This window comes from Struthio camelus, chromosome 2 (assembly GCF_040807025.1).
Source record: "Struthio camelus isolate bStrCam1 chromosome 2, bStrCam1.hap1, whole genome shotgun sequence".
NCBI classification, from domain to species: domain Eukaryota; kingdom Metazoa; phylum Chordata; class Aves; order Struthioniformes; family Struthionidae; genus Struthio; species Struthio camelus.
Window position 1 is genome coordinate 20,735,209 of NC_090943.1, and position 22,700 is coordinate 20,757,908.

Sequence of the window (22,700 nt, forward strand, 5' to 3'; positions counted from 1 at the left end):
AAAATAAGAGCAGTTGCCCTTAACGCACAGAGGCGCTGGAAAGGAATAAATTGCTGTACCAGACGGTACGACACAGGGATGTGTGGGGATGCCAGGGACAGTGCGCCCTTCCTGAAGCCAAGGACAATTTGCCCAGCAGTTCAGCTCTGCAAACGCAGTGGCACAGGCTATTCGTGCACAGCAACTCGGGGGAAAGCAGCGGGCACTGCTGGGCCAACAAAGAGGCTCTAGGGAGGAGGGGGAATCACCTTCTCATTTTAGAGGCGAGACAGCACCCTTCTGAGAAGAGGAGGCAGGAACTGGCTGAAACGTCCCGACAGAACCTCTGAAACATTTAGATTTCTTTTTTTTTTTTTTTTTTTTTTTGAAAAAATGCCTGCAGGTTATGCTGACGCAACAGAAAGTTCTAGCTGTATGACATGACCTCTCCGATATAAATAGGCATTTTTTGGTGACACATTCATTCACGTTCACATTCATGACATATACAGTAGTATGTGAACCAAGTAGTAATTCAATGACATGGATTTTCTTGGCTTAAAAAACAGCAGCAACATACATGCAGATCAAAATCACGTTCTTCACAGACACAGTGTACCTCTTAAAATCAAATATCACTTTTTCACTTATTGGTACAGAGTGTTAGCGTTTAGTGTTAATACTGTGTGAATACCAAGAATATTAACACTAAATCAATTTCTCACTACCCTATTCTACATCATCAACCAGCATTAGTGTAATGAATGCAAAATATACCAGTTCTTTTGACATGTTGTCATTTATGCATATTTTAGTACTAAATAATTAACACAGAGACTTTTGGAGAAAGGTTAAGTGGAAATTAATTCTATAATATTCCCATTATTGATTTAGTTTCAAGATATAATTTAGGACTGTAAAAGCAAAAGAATCATGACTAAAATAATTTTAGTAGTAATTTCTTCACTTTCTACTCCTTGCAAATCCATTTGCTTTGATAATCAATACATGTTCTCAGAAAGCTTATTTTACCTTGCCTGATCAAGCAATGCAGAATGTCAGAAATCCTTTGTACACCGATTTTTTACCTGGAATTAGATGATGTGTTTAAAATATTCTGCAGCCTTCTCATTCACTAAATCCTACTGAGGATTTACAATGAACTGATCAAGTTTCTCTTAAATTTACATTTCTTAGGTGTCTTTAGGCAGAACTATGATTTTTCTGCTTTCAAACTGCTTCAGCTTGGATATTAGCTACTGGAAGCCCATCCTTTCCCACCTAAACCTAACCCCTTTCAAACTAAGGGATTTGAACCAACTAACTAAACTCTGTAGACCTAAACCTGCTTCAAGTTATTTTATCACAGCAATGCCAGCGAGGGGACTGTCCCTTAGATATATGTGTTTACTTGATCTATCTCAATTGATGGAAGCACAAACCTGGTTACGACTAAGAACACAGCGATTTTACCCTCACTCAGGAGGAACTAAAATACGCCCTCTTGTTTATACCTAAAAAACAAAAGCCACAGCAGAATTCATGTTGCTGGACTTTTACCTCCAAATATGTTTACTCTTTACTACATGTACTTTTACCCATAAAAAATCTTTTAAGAAATGCCCCAGAGTTTCCTTGTGATAGCAAAGCACATACTTAGAGTCACTTTCACCAACTGATACTATGATCTATTAAAATAAATGCTGCTGCTTTTTCACAGATTTCAAACGCTGGAATAAATGCTGTTATAACTGTAGGGCTCGATTTTAACAGTTAAAGGAGAGACATCTGGCAATAATCTACAAATAAGTGTAGTGTCTCAGTTCTTAGTTTCTCCTCCATAACACTACCTAGGGCATTTTTCCAGCATGATTCATATAATCAACATAATACATTACAATGCCTTTCAAATAATTCAGAATTCTCAGTTCATTCAATAAAGATTTCATTTTAGGAAGAGAAAAGAGAATGTGCCATGCCAGAAAACTTGCTTTCTTGACTCAGCCCCACTGCCAGCAGGAACAACGTGGTGAAGCAAACTCCAGGATTTCAAAAGCATTTTTTTTACAGCAAGGGCAGAGAGAGAGAGAGAGAGAGAGAGACATATTTACCGAAATGTTAGATTCCACAGGTGAAGCCAGAGTCAAGTTAGGAAATCCTCTTTCTTTAGTTCCAAAAGTCTTAATTTATACTGAAGTCTGTAATAATCCTTTAAAGCTGCCAGGTAAAACGCACTCCATATCTTAGCCGTGTTTTCTTTCGCCCTTTTGCAGCGTAACTTTGTTATTTGCATAAAGCTTAGTTCTAGCCTATGGGACTTTTTGAACATCTACATGTTAAATTAGCTGTCTTGACATGCTCTATCAAGCATGACATCATGGATCACCATGGTAACCTTAACCACACCTGCCTGGATGCCAAAGTTACCTGTCATGTTCAGACCTAGCTGAACATAACAAAAAAGCTTAACCACCATTTTCTAGACAGTCCGCATTATACACACACACACACACACACACAGAGGGGAGGGTTTGTTTTTAAACTCATGGAAGTCTAAATTTGTTTGCCAGTAATTTTCTTCTTCACAGGGCACTGGCTGAAATGCTAAGAGTTGTTACTGACCCCCACTAGTTAAACAGCAGCAACAAAAAATCTGAGGCAAACATGCTTCAGCTCATTTTCTAAAGGCATGCTCAAAATCTCTGCCTTCACAAAACTTCTACACATTCATTTTTGTTCTCCATACCTCAGAAAGCTTTTTTTACTGAGGGACTTGTAAAACAGGTTCACAGCAGGGATTGCTCCCTCCTATGGCAAGGTTAGTATTTTTAACCTTTTCACTGCAAACTCTTTTTCATCCTCACAGCCACTGTCCCAGCTTCTGCACTTATTCCTGCCCTGTTCTTCTCTGCTCACCGGAGTCAGCCCCACCTGATCGTGTGCCAACATCCTGCCCCCAGCTCAGCAGCACATGATTTACACCACTGCAAACTTCAGAAGTTTAAGACTATTTTCTTCCTTTCTTTATCTTTTTTCTTTCTAACTCTGCTGGGGATTATGTTAGCACCTTGCTTTCATTAATGCAGGACAGACAACTTTGGCAGAGGCAAGGTGTCTGAGGCTATTGCAGATGCTCGCATTATGTACAAAAAGGTTTTGTTCCTGAGACACACCACACTGATTTCCAGACTTCTGGGTGGTGGGAGCTTGTGCCCGCACCGAGCCGCGCGGTTGCCTTGCAGGGTGGACAAATGGCAGGATGACGGAGCGCAGTTGGGCTGTGAACTGTGGCGCTGCGGTTGCACCCGTGGGTGCTGTGCACCTGGCAAGGCACGGCTGCGCCGCACAGGGTGCAGCAAATCCCCACCCTGGCTCTCTGCACACCAGCTTCCCCGCTGCGCACCAGCGCTGCTGTAGGTTATTTGCACCGCGGCGGCATCCCAGGGCCCTTGTACAAATAAAGACGGCCCTGTCTCTGCGAGCTTTTCGTTCCAGAAGAAGATATGCCAGACGGGGGTGGCAAACAGGCGGCCGATGGCGGGGAGATAACCTGTGTGCACAGCTGGGCGGTTTCGTGTTCCTGGGTTAGCTGAGCAGACTCAGCAATCCCCACCGGCTGCGTTTTACCTGCCCGCGATTCTCCAGCTGATTCGCGGTAGGTTACTGGAGTAGGAATGGGGCCTGAGGAGGCACATCCAGGGCAGGATGTATGTGAATAAATGAAGCCTGGAGGAAAATATTAATATGTAGTGGAAGGCACGGACAAGATTCAGCACTGATGATATAACAATATCATCTGACAACATCAACTAGATTTTTTTCCTAATGTTTATTTGCCATAAACCAGGGATCAGTTTGCTGTGCTCAAATACCTATGGCTGAGAGCGAGGAAGAGAGGAAAGGCCCGCAAAAAAGACAATTACTAATCTTGATTATTCTGTCCCATTTTTGTTGGTTAGGGACCTGACAGGCCTTAGAGCAACCTAGAAGACAAATTATACGATATCCAAGGGACTGTCTCCTGACTGTAAATATTGGGATGCTTTATGTTCCAGCTGCATCATTTTGACATAGAGATTAGAAAATGGTGCTGTACTGGCTAATGACAGATCTCCCGCAATGAGGAAATTCCCACTGTAAATAATATTGCCTCTTTCCAGATATCGAAGCAGCTGAAGAAGCTAAAAAGGAGGAAAGCAGCCTAAAAAATATATCCTGACTTTTTAATTCATGTCTTCCCAAATACCTTACAGATTTTATATGTGATGTATGTATAAGTTATATACACATACCTAATACAAGCACATGTAGTTTGTCTTCTACACTACTGTACTACACGTACATAAAAAATTTGAATTATATTCTACACACATACACATACCCCTAAGCAAAATTACATTATGGTCTCATCCATGAAACGGCTAAGTAAACCTCCGCTATATACATATCTACATACATATGTGTGTGTGTGTGTGTATACATATATATACATATGTATATACACGCACACACATATAGAATATACAGACACATGGGTGTGCATGCATAAAAGACAACTGATAAGAAAAACCACTCTGAAGTGCAAGGCGATGATCATAACAATCTGCCATTGCATCTGATGAGCCAGACATTGTTGCCACATTTCAACTAAGTAAGTCTTAAAATCGAGTGGAATAACTTATTTCTGTAGGATTTTTCAGATGCCTTCTGTTTAATTTATGATTTTTTTAAAAAATTTATGGTGAACGGATGAGGTATTCAGTCTTTCACAAGCCCAAGAAAGACAGTTTGATGCTCTAATAGTAATTTTAGGGTGATTTTGTTTTAAAATTTACACTTATTACATACAATACATATGTCTAATCATCAAAAAATAGAAGCAAGAGACATTCACATGAATTTTACCCTCAATAAATTAGCAAGGATGACACATTTTAAACAAATAGCATGAACAGTTACTGCATTCCTTCTGTAATTTATTGGCTTCAGAAATGGATCAAATTACAAAATGTGTAGGGTGTAATGCTGTAGGCTGTTCAAACTAGGCTTGCAGTGTCTGCAACACTGGAACTAAATATTTACATGACTCCAAAAGATCTAATCTCTGGATTTCACCTCCCCACCCCCTGCCCCTTATTTAATTTGTACGCTATCTTTATCCACCACCCGGCACATTCCACACAGTCACTAAAGTTCACGAAAGAGATAAGTGGGGGGAAAAAAAAAATCAAGGTTTTCAAAGGAAAGAGGGAAAGCTGTTTAATAAATAAGGAATAGATCATTGTCATTAGAGCTGAAGTCCTGCAACAATTTTAGCTGGATATATATGGATTCTAGCAGTTCTGTTCTGAAGCAGGGATAGTATCTGGAATCCCTAAAGCCTCTGTCAAAGGGAAAATGCAGGGGGGGAGCTGGGAGTTACTGAGTGGCAATCTTTCAAAAGTTTTAATAACTTTCTGATCCCCAAAGGTTCAGAAGGCTTCAAAAGATGCTGGGAATTCAGCAAGAACTCCCATAACGGAGTACTTTGCAAACCTGTTTTTATTTCTTACTTAGAATTAATTTGCTGTTAGTGCTGATATTCCTACAAAACACTGAGAAAAAAAATTTAAAAGATTTATTGCCAAACATTTGTTAAACTGGGAATAATGGGCACAAGATTTTAAGACTGAACTCTAAATTCTGCTGGTTTATGGGAAAATGAATTATGGAATAACATGTCAATTGTCGGTACGGTTTAACAGATTAAACTTTAACACTGGCCTCAAAAACAGAGCACAGAGTTATGCTGCAAACAGTACCTTGCACTGCATTTTCTAAATTCAAAAGGTCGGCATGACAACAGCCTCCACCTGTTCGGAGAAATATGTCAAGGTGTCACATCTTCCATGACCCTAAATTTACTTTTCACTACTGAAAAGTAATTGCAGGCAGCCAAGAAACAAGCCACCTTAAGACACACTTCTGACCAACCAGCACTGATGTCAATACAGTTTGCAGAAGGCGGATAGCTGTGGGTGAGTCCATTCTGTTTGTATTAAAAGATTCAAAAAAAGAAAAGAAAGCAAATGAAAGGGCAACCGAGCCAGCTCAAGCATATGGATACTGTCTATAGATGTTTTCTTTTCTCTTGGGCAGAGGTGCCAATACTGAAAATGTAACAAAAGCTGATAGCTGTTCCATATTTTCCCCAAGTTATCCTCTTCAGCTGTGAAAATGGATGGAGACACATACTCTAAGTCTCACCTTCATCTCTTTCTCTACGCATGATCTAAAGAAAAGAAAAACTCTTTAAAAATGTCAGTTCCAACAAACAACTCAAAGGTGACTCTGAATAGCTTGATTATCTTCTATTATTATTTCTTTGAGTTTCGAGGGAAAAAAAGGTTTTAGAATATATCATCAAAACCAATCTGTTTATGCTTTGTTACATTCTCACTTTTTGCAACAAGGTAACATTCAATTTTGTAGAAGTTATATAGATCATTTAAGAAAAGCAAGATGTGTATTTGACTTTCATACCTGATCTCTCAGTCTTTCTTGGTGTCCCATTATTGCTGTAGCATGATGGGGATATTTCTGTTTCAGATGCTCAAGAAAAGCCTCTCTCTTTCTGTCCATTTCCGACGTTTGCATTCCCAGTATTTCTTTGGAACTGCGAGGGCCGCCTACGGTATGTCTTCGAGGGATGTTGCGAGTAGACTTCGAATTGGAAGTATGACTGTTTGGCGTCGTAAGGAGCTCTTTAGATCGGAGACATTCTGCATCATCTAATGATGTTACATGCAAACTGTTTTTTGCCTGCTCTGAAAAACAGGAAAATAGACTATTGTAAGAACTTTACCCCCACATTCACATTAATAAGTAAAAAAATCCTGGAAAAAAGCTAGGTCAATTTAAAGGTATGCTAGTGAGCAATGGCCTGTTCTGCACCATTGGACATGTGTAAGTTCTAATAAGGGGCCCAGAAATAACCATGTACGTAGGCTGTGTTACACAGTACTTACATTCTTTTATACTCTTCTTTTTATACCATCTCTACCACTATGTGACCTGAAAAGAAGATATGACAGGGCACTTGCTCCCTGATCTTTAGAACCCGTAGGATGCTTTCCACGAGAGGAAACAGTTTTCTTCAATAGGCTCCAGGACTCTTAATGGCCCTGCAACTAGTATCCTGATAAAATTCTTTTGACAAAGCAGATTTGAAATCCTTAATCTTTTTTCAGTGTGTTTTCAACATGCTCTCAAACACCTAGGAAATAAGAGGGTTTTAGAAGCTTTCTTTCTGATTTCTAACTGCGGTCTGGTTTTAAATTTCACAGATCTCCTTTGGATTTTATACGTCTCAGGACAGCAGACTGGAAAATACAACATTACTTCTTCAATAAACCATTTCTTAAGAAATAGAATAAAAGCAAGTTTGGTGTGATATAAAAGAAGAAAAAAACTCAGATACATTTTACAACTTTAAAATCTACTTTAAGACCAAAGACCACGACTGCTTTTGTAATGAGACAGGCAGATACAGAGGGTATGTAAGTGCTGGCTTATCTTCAGGTAACTGTGTAACATGAACCCTCTGGTGCATGAAAAAAGTGTAGTCTGGAGGCTTGTTACCTAACACCATTGAAAAACCCCTCACTTTTGTCAGCAAAGAAAAAAACAAAAAACAGAAGGATTGAAAAGGCCTCTCCAAGTCTGATATAGCCGTCCTTGTCTTTGCTGTGCAGCCTCAATGTCCTTGTTAATGTTAACCCTTTCCACAACCATCCAGAGTGCAGGAAGTTCCTTCCTTCTCACATTTCCAACACAGCTTTATTTCTCTCCGTCTGCCACTTTTTCACTAGCAGCCCTTTATCCTCCCAGTGACAGCCTCCCCAAGCGCTGCTGCTTAAATAGCACCGGCGTCTGGAAACAGGCACCTACTCACTTCCTTTTATGGGTCACTCCATCAGGTTGACACCCTGCCTACCACTTGCCCAAGAATTTTATTCTCAGCATTTTTCAGCTTTCTGACCTTTCAGCATCGTATCAGGCCCCGATACACACACCGCCTCCAGCAGCGGAGCCTGCTGCCAGTGGGAAGTCCCACCAGTTTAAATGGGGAACCCGTGCACTTGGGTTTCCCTTTAGGACCCAGCCCTGAAAGGTCACACCTCAAAGAGGTGCACTTTTCTGCAAGCTACCTGTAACGCTCAGGGACTCTAAAGCACCAGCAACATCCTCTCGTCCCAGCTCATGGAAACCTATTCCAATATCAGAACTAGCAACAAAAGCCCAACTTGCAGATTTTGCACCACATCTGCAATTTTGCAAAGCGCACCAGATTTTGATGAGCGCCGATCCAGACACTAGTTTTTAAACACGCTGAGCCAAAATCTGCAGGCCGAAACAGCCTTGGCTCACAGGGCAGTTTTGTTCTCGTGCCAGCTCAAACCATCATGCTCTGATCTCTGTAGCACTGAAGAAAGAGCAGTACAGAGCTGTCGGGGGATGCCCTGGATTCAAACCGGTACAAAGCCTCATGCATTATTTTACCTGCTTTGTACACCCACTGGGAACGGGCAAAACAAAGTGCAGGATGCCCTGGAATTCAAAGTTAGGTTTTTACTCTCAGTTTACTGTGTTCCCTTAAAGAAAGGCAAGCCAAAACCCACACGCGACATACGGTCCCAAAACCTTCAGCTCATCTCCAGTAAAACAACAAACTTAAACGCACAATCCTGGTTAAAACTTCAGAGCAGCAGACGCGCGCGCACGCACACACACGCACTTAAGGCTACAGGACCATTCAACTTTTCCAAGCACACCTCAATTACAAAAGCATCCCGCTTCGCCAGCTACCGAAGCTCAGAGCACTAACGCCAGGAACACTTTGCCTCTTTGAGATAAGTGCCAAACCTGCGAGTTTTACTTGACGAAGTCACTGTGGCTGCTCCAGATGCCCCCAGTCCAAATGGCTTTGGAAGGCTGTGCAGTCATTTCAGTGGATTTTAAACAGGAGGAAAAAGAGGTGGGATGGGGCTGGCTGGAATTTGCCATCTTTAATTTGTTGCCCCACAAGTGCAGCAGTTATAGTCTTGAGGCTGTTGAAACAAAGCGGCCAGACATAAATAAAGGATTTCCTTAGAGCTGGAAGAAGGGAGTCCAAGCACCTGTGACTGAACACGTACACATGCATCAGTGCTGTATAAACCTTTAAAGTATTGTCACAGTAGCAGTTTCAATCACTGAGCTGGTTGCAGGCACTTCCTCAAGAAGGCAGGTATACCTAGAGAAATACAACTGAGAGTTCATGAATGTGTATTTCAGGCCCTAAGTCTCGCTCATGCAGTCTTCCCATACCCTTTCCTTCAGTCATTTCAAACATTTAAGAAAAAGTTAGTGGTCTGAAACATAAAGAGACATATCAATTCAAGCGTTTTACCTTTATTTATTATAGTTGGAAACATCAAGAACAAATCAAAAATATCATAATTTTCTAACATTGTAGGAAAAAAACCCAATAAATTCTACCATTTTTTTCCATACATTTGGAAAATACTGTATAAATAGCAGTGAAGGGAAAGGAATGTAAACTATGCAAACTAATTGCTAGCCTTGCCAGTAAGCTGACCTGCAGCATGAAGCAGGATGCCGTCAAGTTACGGTACATATCACCATGTGACTTTCTTTTTGCTGCTCTGACTGCCATGCTGCAGTAGCTACTGCTCTGTTTTGTTGCATAATCTATGCAAATCTGTAGCAAACAAACTAGTCTGGATAATGTTATCCATTTTGGCTGAAATGCAAACCAAACTCTCAAGCTCTGCAGTGTTTGGATAAGGGACTTCCCCCTCGTAATGGTTTGAAAATTCTTCCTTGGCCATTTCCGTGATAGTAACAAACCACCTTAATGGCGAGGTTGAAATCTGGGACTGTGAAATCCCACTGTGCACCATGGGGCGCATGAGCAACACAGCTTTTGCTTGGACCACAGTGTTACAGGGAGGAGAAACTAAGAGACATTTTCTGGATCCTGCAGTTGCTCAATAACAGCGTGGGCAAACTTTCCGTATCTTCCAAACGAAGATAATAGCCTAGAAAATCAATGCCCACAGATAACTTTGAAATGTGTGAAGGAGCATGTGATTGTTCCCAGAAGACAGCTAAGAGCAGAGAAAGGATAAATTATGCAAGTACCCTCCTTGGAAAAGGAGTAAATAGAAGCCAATGGAAAACACAGAAACAGAAGTGTGAGATAAGCTTGTTCCCTCCCTCATATTCAGAAGCTAAAAGATGAAGGTCTTTCCATTCGATAAAGTAGAAAGTTTAGAGGGCAATGAAAAGAAAGACTTGGTGATTGACAGGGGAGGGCTTGGTTATGCAAAGACTTGGATAACCCTTACATTTGCGATGCTTCTCTGATCTGAAAACAAATTTCAGGATTTCTTAACTTTGCACATTATTATAGTGGATATAATTTTACAGAAAAGTTTCAGGTCTGCAGTGTAGAAGCCATATGCGTAGGATTATCAGGAAGATTATCAAGAAGGATTAATTGCCATAAGTTGGAAATTCATTTAAAAAGTCCTTCAATATGTCCTGGTATGCAATTCTTCTACTTAAGTCACACCCACTATGCAGTCTACACAGATCAGGAAAGTCACTGTGCCTCGTTACTTAAGATTTTCTGAAGTTTTCAATATTCATGTTTTGCAGTCCAGGTGACGAGAGAAGAACATTTTCAGAGTAATTTCAGAAAGCAACAAGTATGGCACTGACCCAAACTAAAACTATGAAATTGAGTTTTGAAGCAAGCCGCATTTACTATTTAAAGTTTTAAAAAGGAATAAATTTTCAAACAGCATGAATCAAACCCACCTCTGCTATATTTTTGCTAGGAGTAGATTTGAGAAGATTATTTCTTATTCGCTCCATAGTCTTCACAATTAACTCTGTTTCCAAAGAACTTTTCAAATGTAATTTTTTGATATGGGCCCAAACTACTAAATTTGGCTGTGAACTTCCAGGATTAAGAGTTTTGGGGGATTCAGAGGGTTGGGTCAGATCTCTGTTTTAAGGCACTACATGCATCTCAGTCTGGTTCATACAACCCCTACAGAACAAACATGTTACTTGAGGGTTTTTTTCTCCTTTCAGACACATCCTTAAAGTGAAGATTTCCCTCCCACTAAACATAAACATATACACATGTACATGGCATGCCCTGCCCAGTATTTTAACCTCAAAAATTATTCAAAAGAGTGTCAGACAGAATAAACAAACACATATGGGAAAAAATCTTTTTTTTTTTCCTAAATTGCCTACGTGATATTTTCTAGAATTACACACTTATAAACTTGTGTCAGTTTTTAAAGCCACAAATACTCAACCCAATACCATTTGTTTCACAGAAACACCGTAACACAACTTTCGCTGAAGTCCCAATGAGGAACACAATACACATGAACTGGCAACGTTCACAGGTGCTCTACGCTTACTATAATAGATGTAGATTAGATTAGGTATTTGTCATGCTACCTGAATTTTATGCTGCAAGTGAACTATCCCACATAGAATTCATCAGGAAATAGTTTTCATTAGCTTTTAGACAAAATATAGTGCAGCAGTAATTGTACAAATGCACCACAGCTGACCTTACGTGAAAACCATGCCTACAATTTCTTGGCTTCTTTCCAAAATAAACCCAACTGCTTTCACACAAAGTAAACTAACCTTGTGACAATCTACTGTGAATCTCTGTGTTTTAAAATACAAACTGAGAAAAATACAATCTCAAATCTACTTTTATAAAACAGAGAGGTATGTTTCCTCACTAGGTGAAGCATGCAGAGCGTTTAAAGGGAGAGTGACATTATTTCTCTCTCCTCGTGGGAGCAGCACCCTCCGTATCAGGCTGCTTAGCGTACTGCAAACTGTGACATCAATATAACATGCTCTCTGCTCTAAAGGTTAAACAGAAATCTCTCCAAAGATAAAGTAAAACTCATAAAGTCAGACGTTAGGGAAATCCTCAGAGCCACACGCGCAAGAAAGACATGCTTTTTTTCCATGCATTCTGCCGCTAGTTATAACAAGCAGCAATGAGGGGCATGTTTAAATCTAACTCCATCTTTGACTGATTCTGTTACTTACCCCTCATCTGTCTGCTGTCTGTCGAATAAGCCAGGCACAGCTCAAGTTTCTGGCTTTCATTTTCCTCCATTGTCCCTGCCTACCGCACAAGCTCTCCTCTCCAAACTTTAAGAGTGCAGCTTCGAAACTCTCAGAGCAAGCCTCTGGGAGGAAAAAGGAAGCGGGCTCCCCCAGCGCAAAGCTCCCCCTAAGCGCGCTGCATTCCCGGAGCGCCCGGAGCCGCTCGGCCGCGGGAATGGTCCTGGCTGCAATGGTGGGCAGAGCTCGCGGCGGCGGCGGCCGGCCGAGTCCCCCACGCACTCCTCCGCCTGGGCCCCAACAGGTGATGGGCTTTTCTGCAGGCAAGCCCCTAGCCTGCTTGTTTTCCGCGGCAGCCAGGGAGCATTATGAAAGGGAACATTTCAAACACGATTACAGGCCCGAGTCTCTGCTGGAATCCGAATCCGTAGCCTTTCAAATCTCTGTCATGGGACAAAAGCCTTTCCACAGAATATTTTTTTAAGCTCGTAACCACCAAGCCCACAAGCATTCCTGATAAATGCTCCTCTGTCTTTTTTAGCAGGGAGTTTAAAGTAATTCATTATATAAGTGCTTTGAGGTTTTGTTTTCTGTTGAATTCTTTCAAGCTGCTCAGAGAACGAGTTAGGGAAAGTCAAGATACAGGAATTCAAGTTTAGTGAAGCCAATAAAAATGAATGGTAGCAATATGTAAGCAGGAACTTTGGTTAAGAGGGATTTTGAAGCCTCAGTAGCAAAGCACATAGAAACATATAACTAATTCTCCTCGTAGAGCAGAAGCAGGAAGCCTGCATGAGAATAAAGAGATCCACCGGGCTGCAAGGCAGAAAATAATAAGGCAAAGAAGGATAAGATTGGGTCCCCCAGATCCCATCAGATCCCCCATGCGTTGATTTAGTGGAGAACACCAGACCAAAACTTAGTCTATTAAAATGATAATATAGAGCCAGATTTGGTGGAATAAACTCAGTGCTGATTTACAGCATTAAGACCAGAAAGTGTTTCCATTTCTGAACTAGATTAAGAACACTGAATTCGGTTACAAACAAAATGTAACTGAGATACCAATAAAAATAGGCAATTTCTCCTTTAAATCAACCTTATACTGCAGCACCAGATGACAGTTAATACCTTAGATATCTTTTTAAAGAGACATAGAGTAATCTGGTTTTCCAAGCTTACTTCAGTACTCACTTCAACAGTAGCTAAATTAGATGAAATGACCTCTGAACCACCCAGTCCAGACAGGCTAGGAAAATTATCCGACATTTCCTTCTACACCTCTATCTGGTAGACACATCATAGCGTCCATTTACATTATTAAAGGAAGAAATGTTGGACACATTTATAAATTCAGTACAGAACCTCAAAGAGCACCACTCTTCTCATGCCCCATCCTCCCCATTACAGATGGAAAAATCCTTTGAGTGAATTACAATTAGCACCTAATAAATGAACAAAACTATTGTTCATTAGATCAGACATACATATTCTCTCATTATAACCACTTAACATGTTTATTTTGCTTTTTACCAATTAATTCTATATAGTCTTGGGACTTGGCAAAGGGCCAAGAAATTTGAACACATAAAACAAAATACTAACATAGAAAAGATGGGAAAAAAAAAGCAATGTAAACATTAGCACAGCTATTTAAGGCCTGCAGTACAGTGTTCCAAACAGAATGCCTCTATAGGAGCCCTGCCATTTGCACAATGTATTTACTGTAGTGTTTTTACTGGCCTTGGGTTACTCTCTGCAGGTTCTAACCGTGGACTATTTTAGGATCAGAAGCGATGGCCGTCCACCCCCCTTATCTGATGTTGTCTTTTATGATATTGAGGAATGTGTCTTTAACACTGAGGCTTTCCAGAGTCTGGACAAGCAGATTTGCAAGTTATATTCACAGCCAGCTGGAATGAAAGGAGGGCTCATGTAGGAATATTATGCACTGAGTGATCACTGAACACCACTTACTGCAAGAAATAAAAAAAGGCTCAGAAAACTCTAATGGGAAAAGCAGGCCAATACAGTTGCCTGAAATAGCAACCTGAAAGCTGTACTAAAAATATTTAAAAAGTCAAAAATGGAGAGTTAAGAAATTGAGGGCATTAAAATACATCTAATCCTGACATAATGCAACATAAAGCACAAAACATACTTGCCTACAAATGCCTATAAAGGAAGACACTTTGCAGCCTCATACAAAAACAAGGTTAGCACTGGAGATCAGCAGAGTTTGTACTGAGAGCCTTAAGATCAAAATGCCTTCATCCAAGGTGATAAAAAAAGCTAAAAAAAAAAAATCAACTATGAGATTATTTAATAAATGCTGTCAAAATTAAAATATCTACTCTTAGCCACCACCATTAGTTTCTACAGCCAAGAGCACAAGGCAGGCATAGAGCTGGTCTCTCAACCCACAGCAGTGCCCCTCTGTCGCGTCCAACCACTCTTGGCACCCCAGCAGAAGGGCCACATCCCCCTCAGGACTTCCAGTGAAGGCTCTGCCTCCCCACTCCCACTTTGCATGGCACAGGGAGAGCCCAAGAGCACGAGCCAAGCGACCCAGGGAAGAAGATTGGGGCCTGGGCGCCGAAAGCTTCGCCTTCCTCTTTGGTCGAAGGAGCTCTTCCTCTTTGGTCGAAGGAGCTCTCCTCTACAGGAGCACCAGGGGGCAGGCTGGAGGAAGGACCACTTCTTTCGCTTTTCTTATAAAGCGAATGACCCCCATCACTCCACTCCTTGCCACCTTGACTTTTCAGGAGCGCACAGAGATTGCTCAGGGGGCACAAGCTGTGCTCAGGGGGCACAAGTTGCTCACAATGGAAAAACTCTAGCATTCTCCCCCCAAAAAACAAGGGGCAACCCTACAAGTGCTCAGGGAGGAAAAGCCAAGGGTCAAGTGCTTCAAGCATGCAGGATGTATATAATACCTGACGAAAAGCCAGGAGGCTGGTTGCAAGATGGGTGTGCTCACCACCACCCTCTTGACTCCAGCTACCTGTAGCACCTAGAGCAAAGTGGGGCTGCCCACTGCCACCCAAAAGGCAGGCGAGAATCAGCACCTTGGCAATGTCAGCACTGCCAGCACCTAACTATACCACACTGAGCACAGCTATGCCTACACACAGGGTTCTCCCTCCTTTCCCTGCGGTAGCACAGACATGTCACACGACACCAGCACGGGAGAGGAATTTACAGAAACTGCAACTGGAAGGAAGAGAGACCTGGGCTGCACATCCTTTGCAAGCCACTCTTGCCTTAGCTTTGCTACTGAAAGATACTGCTTGCCTGGGGACATTGTGTACAGGAAGGCATCAGCCCCTTGACAGCCATCTGCCAACTACCTATCCGTCCATCTCAAAACAGCCCTTCTCCAGAAGGCCTTCACTTGTCCAAAGAGCTTCCAGCAACCAAATGCCTAGCCTGCACCAAGCATCTCCCACAGCTGCCTCCTCCCTCAGCCAGCACTGCTACAGAGGAAAGCTCTCACTAGTGACAGAAAATAGGAAGGAAGGAGAGAAAAAGTATGCTTGTGATACACCTCAGAGCAAGGAGAAACACTCCCTGGCCTTTAGTTAGGATCCTGGCTGCAGATCCTGGCAAGAGCTTTGGAAACTAAAGGCGTCAACCTCAGCGGACAGAGCCCAGCAGACTGCCAGCATCCCTGCCTCTCACCATGAGGGCAGCCTGAGCCCTGCGAGCCAAGGCACATCCTCACCTCCGAGCGCTCCCAGTCGCCCCATCCCTGCAGCACTCCCCACGCACAGCACTGCTCTCCTCAACTGCCTCCTCCCGGGTGGAGCACAAGACACTGGGGCCACTGCCCTTCCCCACCACAGGACACTCAGCCACTGTGACACACGGCACCCCCACCCCTCGCGTCACAAGAGGGTGCCAGCCAACACGTGCCTCTGCATCAGGGACGCACTGTGGACGGGACTAGTCATGGCAGCAGCCAGGCGGCCAGCAAGGGTCCCAAAACACACAAAGGGAAGCCCTGGGACGGCGGTCACAGCACAAGTCTGCAGTCTGAAACCGGCTTCTGTGGCTGCAGCAAGGCTGCTGAGATCAACCGTCAACGGTACCGCTGATGCCAGCAAGAGGCCTGAGCAACACGGGCCCCTGAAACGCAGAGATGATGGCGGAGAGAGAGAGGGCTTATTCACTTGCAGACGTGGGACGTGCAAACTGGGTGTCGCCTCCACAGAATTTCCACGGCTGCAGAAGAGCTCTCCAGAGCAGGATGACGGAGCGCTGGCAAAATGTGAGACTAAATGTTGCACACTTCAATGATTAAAACTCAAGCCAAACAAAACAGCCTGTCCGGCCTCAGATGAAACATAATCACCTCAGCTGCTGCTCAGGGTGGCACTGGTCGTGAAGGAAAGGAACAGTTGGAGCAATACAGTTTCAAAACATACTCCCAGTTTAAGGGAAAAGCCCTCGGTCCCAACTTGGATTTATTTCACATACGTAAGGAAGCCATTCCTTAAGATGTTACCTAAGCCTATTTAAAAGAATTAATGAAACTCCTCTAGCCGTTGACAAACCGGACATAGCCAGAACCATTATACGATGAGGCTCAATTAAAGAGCTACGGAGTAGAATCACTGGGATGAATCACTAGTAACAGCTTAAATAAACTTGATTAACCAGTTCATAGCATGCAATCAGAATTTGTTTATCTGTGGGATCAACAATAACAGCAGTTCCTTTTAATTATTGTGCTAAGATCTGGGCCCATCAATATCAAAAACAGTGCATGGAGAATAATTCGCTAACAGGATATGCAGTTTTAATTGTATTTAAAATTAATGTCCCAGAGCTACTTAAACACTTCTAGTTTTAGTATGTGCATAAAAGGAACAATTAACAAATGCTGACTGCACTCCATTACTAAAACTTATACAACAAAGGCTGTATGGCTCTAGTAATTATTCACAACTAAAAAACTGGGAAGTTAAATATTAATAGCTAAATCAGAAGAAGCACTCCATAAATAAAGACCTAACTCAGTTTCCATGTGAAATCACATCACTGAGAAATCTGCCATGAACGCTCTCAATATTACTCCGCCTAAACACTGTCGAGCCTCCTTTAACCCAGAAACAAAACAAATGCTGGACCTGAAGTGCTGTGGCGGGGAGTCTGTGAGAAATTAAGACTGTTCAATCCAGGCAGTCCCACAGCACCTCTCCGAGCCCCTGAAGAGTCCAAGATCGCTCCTGGCCGACCTAGAGGAGGGGAGCAGCCGGGTGGATGCTCTGGCGGGTTCAGAGACCTCCTCTGACCCATGGGGCCAAGCTGGTGTCCACACTAACCAGCCGCTACCTCTCCCGCACCTAGCTTCAGTAGCCCAGGTGTGAAACGGGGAGAGTAACTTTTCCTGATTACAGAGAAACAGAACTGAAGGCAGTTAAACCCTAATTTCCACCTCAGCCAGCCGAGAGACGGAGGGCTGAAGGGAGACGGAGGCTGAGCTGCGCTGCTATCCCTAGAAGTCACGTTGCAGTTTCAGCATTGAAAATCATTTGTGCGTGTTTGTGTTCAGTGGCATCTGCTCTGGCTTAGAGAGAGCTAGCTGCAGCCCTCGGTCTTGGCTAGAAATAGATTCACTCCTAAAAGAAAAGGACTGTGTTCAGATATGTATATTGTCAAAGATGATATGACATAATACTAACCACTAGCTCATACAAGCAAAATGAAAATAATCACTGATGTCTGGCAATATGAATCCACCAAGCAAAAGTTGGAGGAAAAGAGGTTTTCACTGCTTTGAAATTAATTGTCTAGAAATTTGTTACTGTATATCACAGAATCACAGATTTTTAAGCCTGAAGCTTTTGTGGTCATTGGTTTCATCTGCTTAGCAAAGGACATGGGTTTTCAATGAACCGGTTCCTATTTCAAGTCCAAGAATAATGGTTAAACTATTAGTGGTGAAATAACGGAAAACATCCAAATTTGACTTTAAAATTTACAACAACAAACAACCTAATACAACCTCTGGGATTATTTGTCATGAAACTACCTTTGCTGTTAAAAAAACTGTGGACAGTTTCAAGCCCATACTTACAGTCCACACATTCCTGTTCAGTTCACAACTCTCATACTTACAAGAAAAAATATCTTTTAGCTGAAGGATTGAAATGATAACACTCTAGCTGAAGTCAAAAAAAAAAAAAAAAGTAAAAAAAAAGGAAGGAAAAAAAAGGGAGTATTAGTTTTTCTACACTCTTCCACAACAAACTTTTCATCATGCCTTGTCACAGCTACAGGTTTCAGCTCCTTTAGAGGAGTTCAGAGATTGACAGTCATGCCAAATTATATAATCATTTCTGAAAAATCAAAGAAGTCACCGTTAGTCTTAATCCTTAAAACAACTATTAAAAAGAGTCACTAGGAAGTTGAAAATTTAATGTTCAGACAGAAGATACATTCACCTTCCTAATTCCACTTCAAATTGAGCTCTGGGGAGCAACCATAATCACCCGCCATTTGACAGCAACGAGCTCTCAGTTACGCAGCGGGGTGCAGCATACCAGCCATGTCTGTGCCGAGAAAGAGCCGCACCATTAAGTGCCCTGTCCATGCCCACCTCAGAGTGATGAAGCACCCTTCATTTACTTGGAAAGACATTTTGCTCAGGCTAATAACTCTCATACCTGGACAGCTACATAAAGGGGGTCATTTTGTCATGTTATGTGAAATAGATTAGTTTTTTTGTTTTACCAAGTTTTGGTAATTAAATCTAGATATTATGTTTACCCCATCCCAAGGCAAAATGCAACAGAGCTAAATGGAGATAATTACACTATGCATGTTTCAGATTCAGGCAATGCGACACCTTATTTCTGTCTTTTTTTCTCCCTTATGCTGCCACCCTGCTGTACCAAGCTAATATTGATGTTAACCTATCACAGCCACAAGCAGCTGACTTTCATCCAGCATGCAGCATCTCTTCCTCACGAATGCCAGCTTGGCCAACTCGCCACAAAGCAAAATTTCCGTACAGTATCAGCTATGGTGAGGAATGAGATCAGCCTGCAAACCCAGAAAGAAGAAATAGTAACATCTGTTTTTGTAAGGTACCAAACAAATAACTGTGTGAAATGAAAATGTGCTTTAGTTCTCAGAAATTTCAATAACTAGAGTTTAATCAAATAAAAAGCAATATGTGGGTGGGAAGGAACAGTGGAGTGAATTGTTTCTGAGGGAGGTAGAAAAAAAGGAGGGGAGAAGGTCACTTTTAAGTTCATCTGCTCTATATTCAAATTCTATTTTTCCCCAGTGTAAAGCATTTTGGTTTTGATAAGTTCCCTTTTGGACGAATTCACTCAAATAGGGCTCTGGTGAGAGTTGGATTCAAAGTGGTCCAACTTTTCAGCAGTGCCAGAACAATAGACTTAATATCTGAAACACAACTATTGCTGGTTTCACGGATGTCTGCAGGGTCTGTTTGTACATGTACTAGGAGGCATGCTTTAGTGATCAAAGGTATTGAGAGCTAAAGTACAGTTATACTTAAGAAGAATCATGGGAGATTCTTTGTTTCAGCTCTTACCAAATACACACAAAGTTTATAAGATTGTCAGGAGACTACCTGAATTAATAGGACATACAACATGTACTTTGATGGTCCAAAAATAATATAAAAGCTCAAATTAAGTTCTAATTACTATATTAACATGCTTATCAACAGGCAATTCCAGGAAGTCTTGCAAATATCTAAAAAGTCTACTAAGAGGAATACCTTAAATAAAATAATTAGTAAATAATATGATTAAAAATCAACACAATGTTAGCTGTACTGCCAACCCCCAGCATTCACACGATTCATGATGAAGGTCTTTTTTGAAAAGTCATGTTTTCTGGAACACTATTCTTTTTATTGGTCTTTGGGCTGTACCCAATCATCTATTGACTTTTCTCCCCAATGTTACTGGCAAAACCACAAATTTTCTGCAGGACTCAGCCTAAAATCCTGGGAGTGTTCAGTACCATTTTGACTTAATAAGTTAGACATTTGTAATTGTTCTTATTACAGTTTTTCTCTGACTCCTGTCAAAATACGGTAATATTTAAAAAAAGGATATAAATATCTGAAAAGAGATAAAGACAAGCAGAATAAGCTATTATAGCTTTCATTCCATAGGATCTGATTCTCCATTCTGGAAAGTTACAGGCTGGGGATTCTGACTTCATTTTAATCCATGCAGCCCTACTGCCTGCTGTTTGTAAAGCTTTCATTTGTATTCCTTAAGGAACATGAACTCCTTAAAGTAAACTTAAGGGCAGAATGATACTGGAAAACTTCCTCCTACCTGTAAATACATTAATGACTTCTCCAACATTATTTACATCCCCTACCCCGAAAAGTACCTCTTTGACCTTCCTAGACTATGCTGATGCTATTACTAAAATAGCTGATTAGTAAGAAAGCAATCACAGCTGATGGCAGAGGTACTCCTATTCTTTTTCAGTCCTGCCCTCTCTGTTCTGCAAGGATGCACATTTTTTCTAACTTATTAATTCAGATACATGAAAATGCTTTGGTGTTTAGGATTTCATAGCTTAAGGGCAATAGGGACCGTTTGATTATCCTTTTTGACTTTCCATCTATCATAAACCATGTGTAATCTTCACACAAAGACCAAATATTTTAATGAGACTAAAAAAACATTTCTGATCTCAAGTGACTAATGCTGCATCTACGCTAGTATTTTAGGTTCAAAGAGGGGTGTTCTTTTGAAGCTAACCTCAACATCAGTTGGTCCTCGACACTGACCATTTTGCTCTTCAGGTCTCCCATATCAGGCTCCATTGCAGACCTGGCCTAAATATATTCAGTAAAAAGAGAGTGGAAGAGACTGTTGTGGCCTCTGTTCCTGAGTCCTGGGATGGTGACATGAGATCTGCCCAGACAGTCAGCGTAAGCATGTGAAACATATCAAGCACCCTACTAACTTGGCCTTGATGAAAATTCTTTCCTTTGCCTTAAATTTCCCAGACCAGACCTCCACCGAGGCCAAAGATCAAATCTCTCCTAATCTACAAGTCCTGTTGCACGCATCCAGTCTCTGTCTCCAGCACAGCCAGTCCCATATGCATGAAAAAAACTAGAAGGGAAAGAGCAAAGCAACTCAAAACATACCTAGCCAATTGTGCAAGGGGAGGAAATCCTTCTGAACCCTGCACATTACCAGCTGAAAGTGTGAAGTGTGACAGTTGATTATAATCACTATCTTTAATACAGAACTGCAAGTGTTAGAAGTGCGTTATCTGAGGGATTACAGAGTTTAGGCCGATGAAAGAAGCTGACGAAGCTGATGACTCAGATGCACCACTTTCAACAGCAGAAGGATCTGCCATGATGTTCCACTCTGAAACAACCACTTGAAGAAATACAGACTTTCTTGCAGCAGCAGCTAGAATATGTGTCTTTTCAAATATATTAATTCTCATTTTACAGACTATGCCATATTTAATTGATCGATGTTTAACTACCCTTACTGCTAAGAAATTGCTTCCTATTTTGTCAGGTTAAATTTGACTAACTTCAGTTTCCAACAACTGGACATACTCCCCATTTTTTCAGCAAGACCAACTAATTCTACAGATCTGCATTCAGTGAGGAGGTCATCTCACAGCCTCTTCCTCAACAAACTGTATCAGCTCATTTCCTAAAGACCTGCATTATCTTAGCTAGTCTTGGTTTTAATCTTGGAAAACAAGCGCTTCTCCTCTCTTAACTTTCTTTCTAGTATTTCCATCTCCTTCCTGAAGAACCTGAAGTACCGAGAGCAAGGTTATCAGAGCCCATTCTTTTTAATGTAATATACTAACAGTAGTAAATGAGTACCTGACCTAAATTTACCTCTGAAAATACTGGCATATAACCGGTGCAGCTGGAAGGCTGAGCAACAGTTGAGCATGCCCCCAGGGAAAGTGGTGTGGGCTGGGGCTCGCAGCAGCTGGGGCAGGGAGTTGTGGGGACACAGCTCCCTCCACCTCGAGGAGGGGAAGCACGTGGCAAGGTAGGCGAGAGCAAATTGTTCAGGCACACAGGGAGCTGCAGTGACAGACCGCCTGTGTCATATCCTATTTCTCCTACATGGGAAGTCTGCTCCTTTTGTGCTGCATTTTTGTAGGAGATGAAAAGAGAGAAAAAGTAACAATGATCCATCTCATCAGGCTCCAAGGAGCACACAGAACTGCCTGGGGTGACGGCAAGAATGAGCAACATCAGCACAGAAAGGTGCCACACAAGGTTTAAGCTTATTCAGAGGTACAGCCTCTGTCTCTCTCATAAGTAAATACATATCCCAAGACATAATTTAATTCCTACCTTTTTTAACGCTTCTTACAAAACCGTTCCAAACAAATGAAAGTCTCACAGACAACATAGGTCTTCACTGTCAACAGATAAAGACATTATACTACTACCCCCTTTACAGACAGGCGGTCTGCACTGAGATACACAAATATCTCTTAAAGTACAGCACATGCTTTTACATACTGCATAGCTCAGGATAGAAAACAGGCAGTAAGTGGTA

At 41.7% G+C, this 22,700-nt stretch overlaps 1 protein-coding gene across 7 annotated transcripts in view; it reads right to left on the reverse strand.

Moving 5' to 3' along the window:
* Nucleotides 1–22,700, reverse strand: part of KIAA1217 (KIAA1217 ortholog) — a 248,783-nt gene that overhangs the window by 174,147 nt on the left and 51,936 nt on the right. For 3 of the 7 annotated variants that reach the window (XM_068934557.1, XM_009673635.2, XM_009673636.2), the window contains exon 1: nucleotides 2,091–2,301. Coding sequence is in view for 3 of the 7 variants with exons in the window: in XM_009673633.2 (XP_009671928.2) it covers nucleotides 6,502–6,785; nucleotides 12,121–12,190 (354 nt within the window). In the remaining 4 variants the exon portion in view is untranslated. Of the gene's footprint in view, nucleotides 1–2,090; nucleotides 2,302–6,501; nucleotides 6,786–12,120; nucleotides 12,438–22,700 lie in introns of those variants that run through there. The other 4 variants (XM_009673633.2, XM_009673631.2, XM_068934551.1 and 1 more) reach the window with 3 other exon arrangements.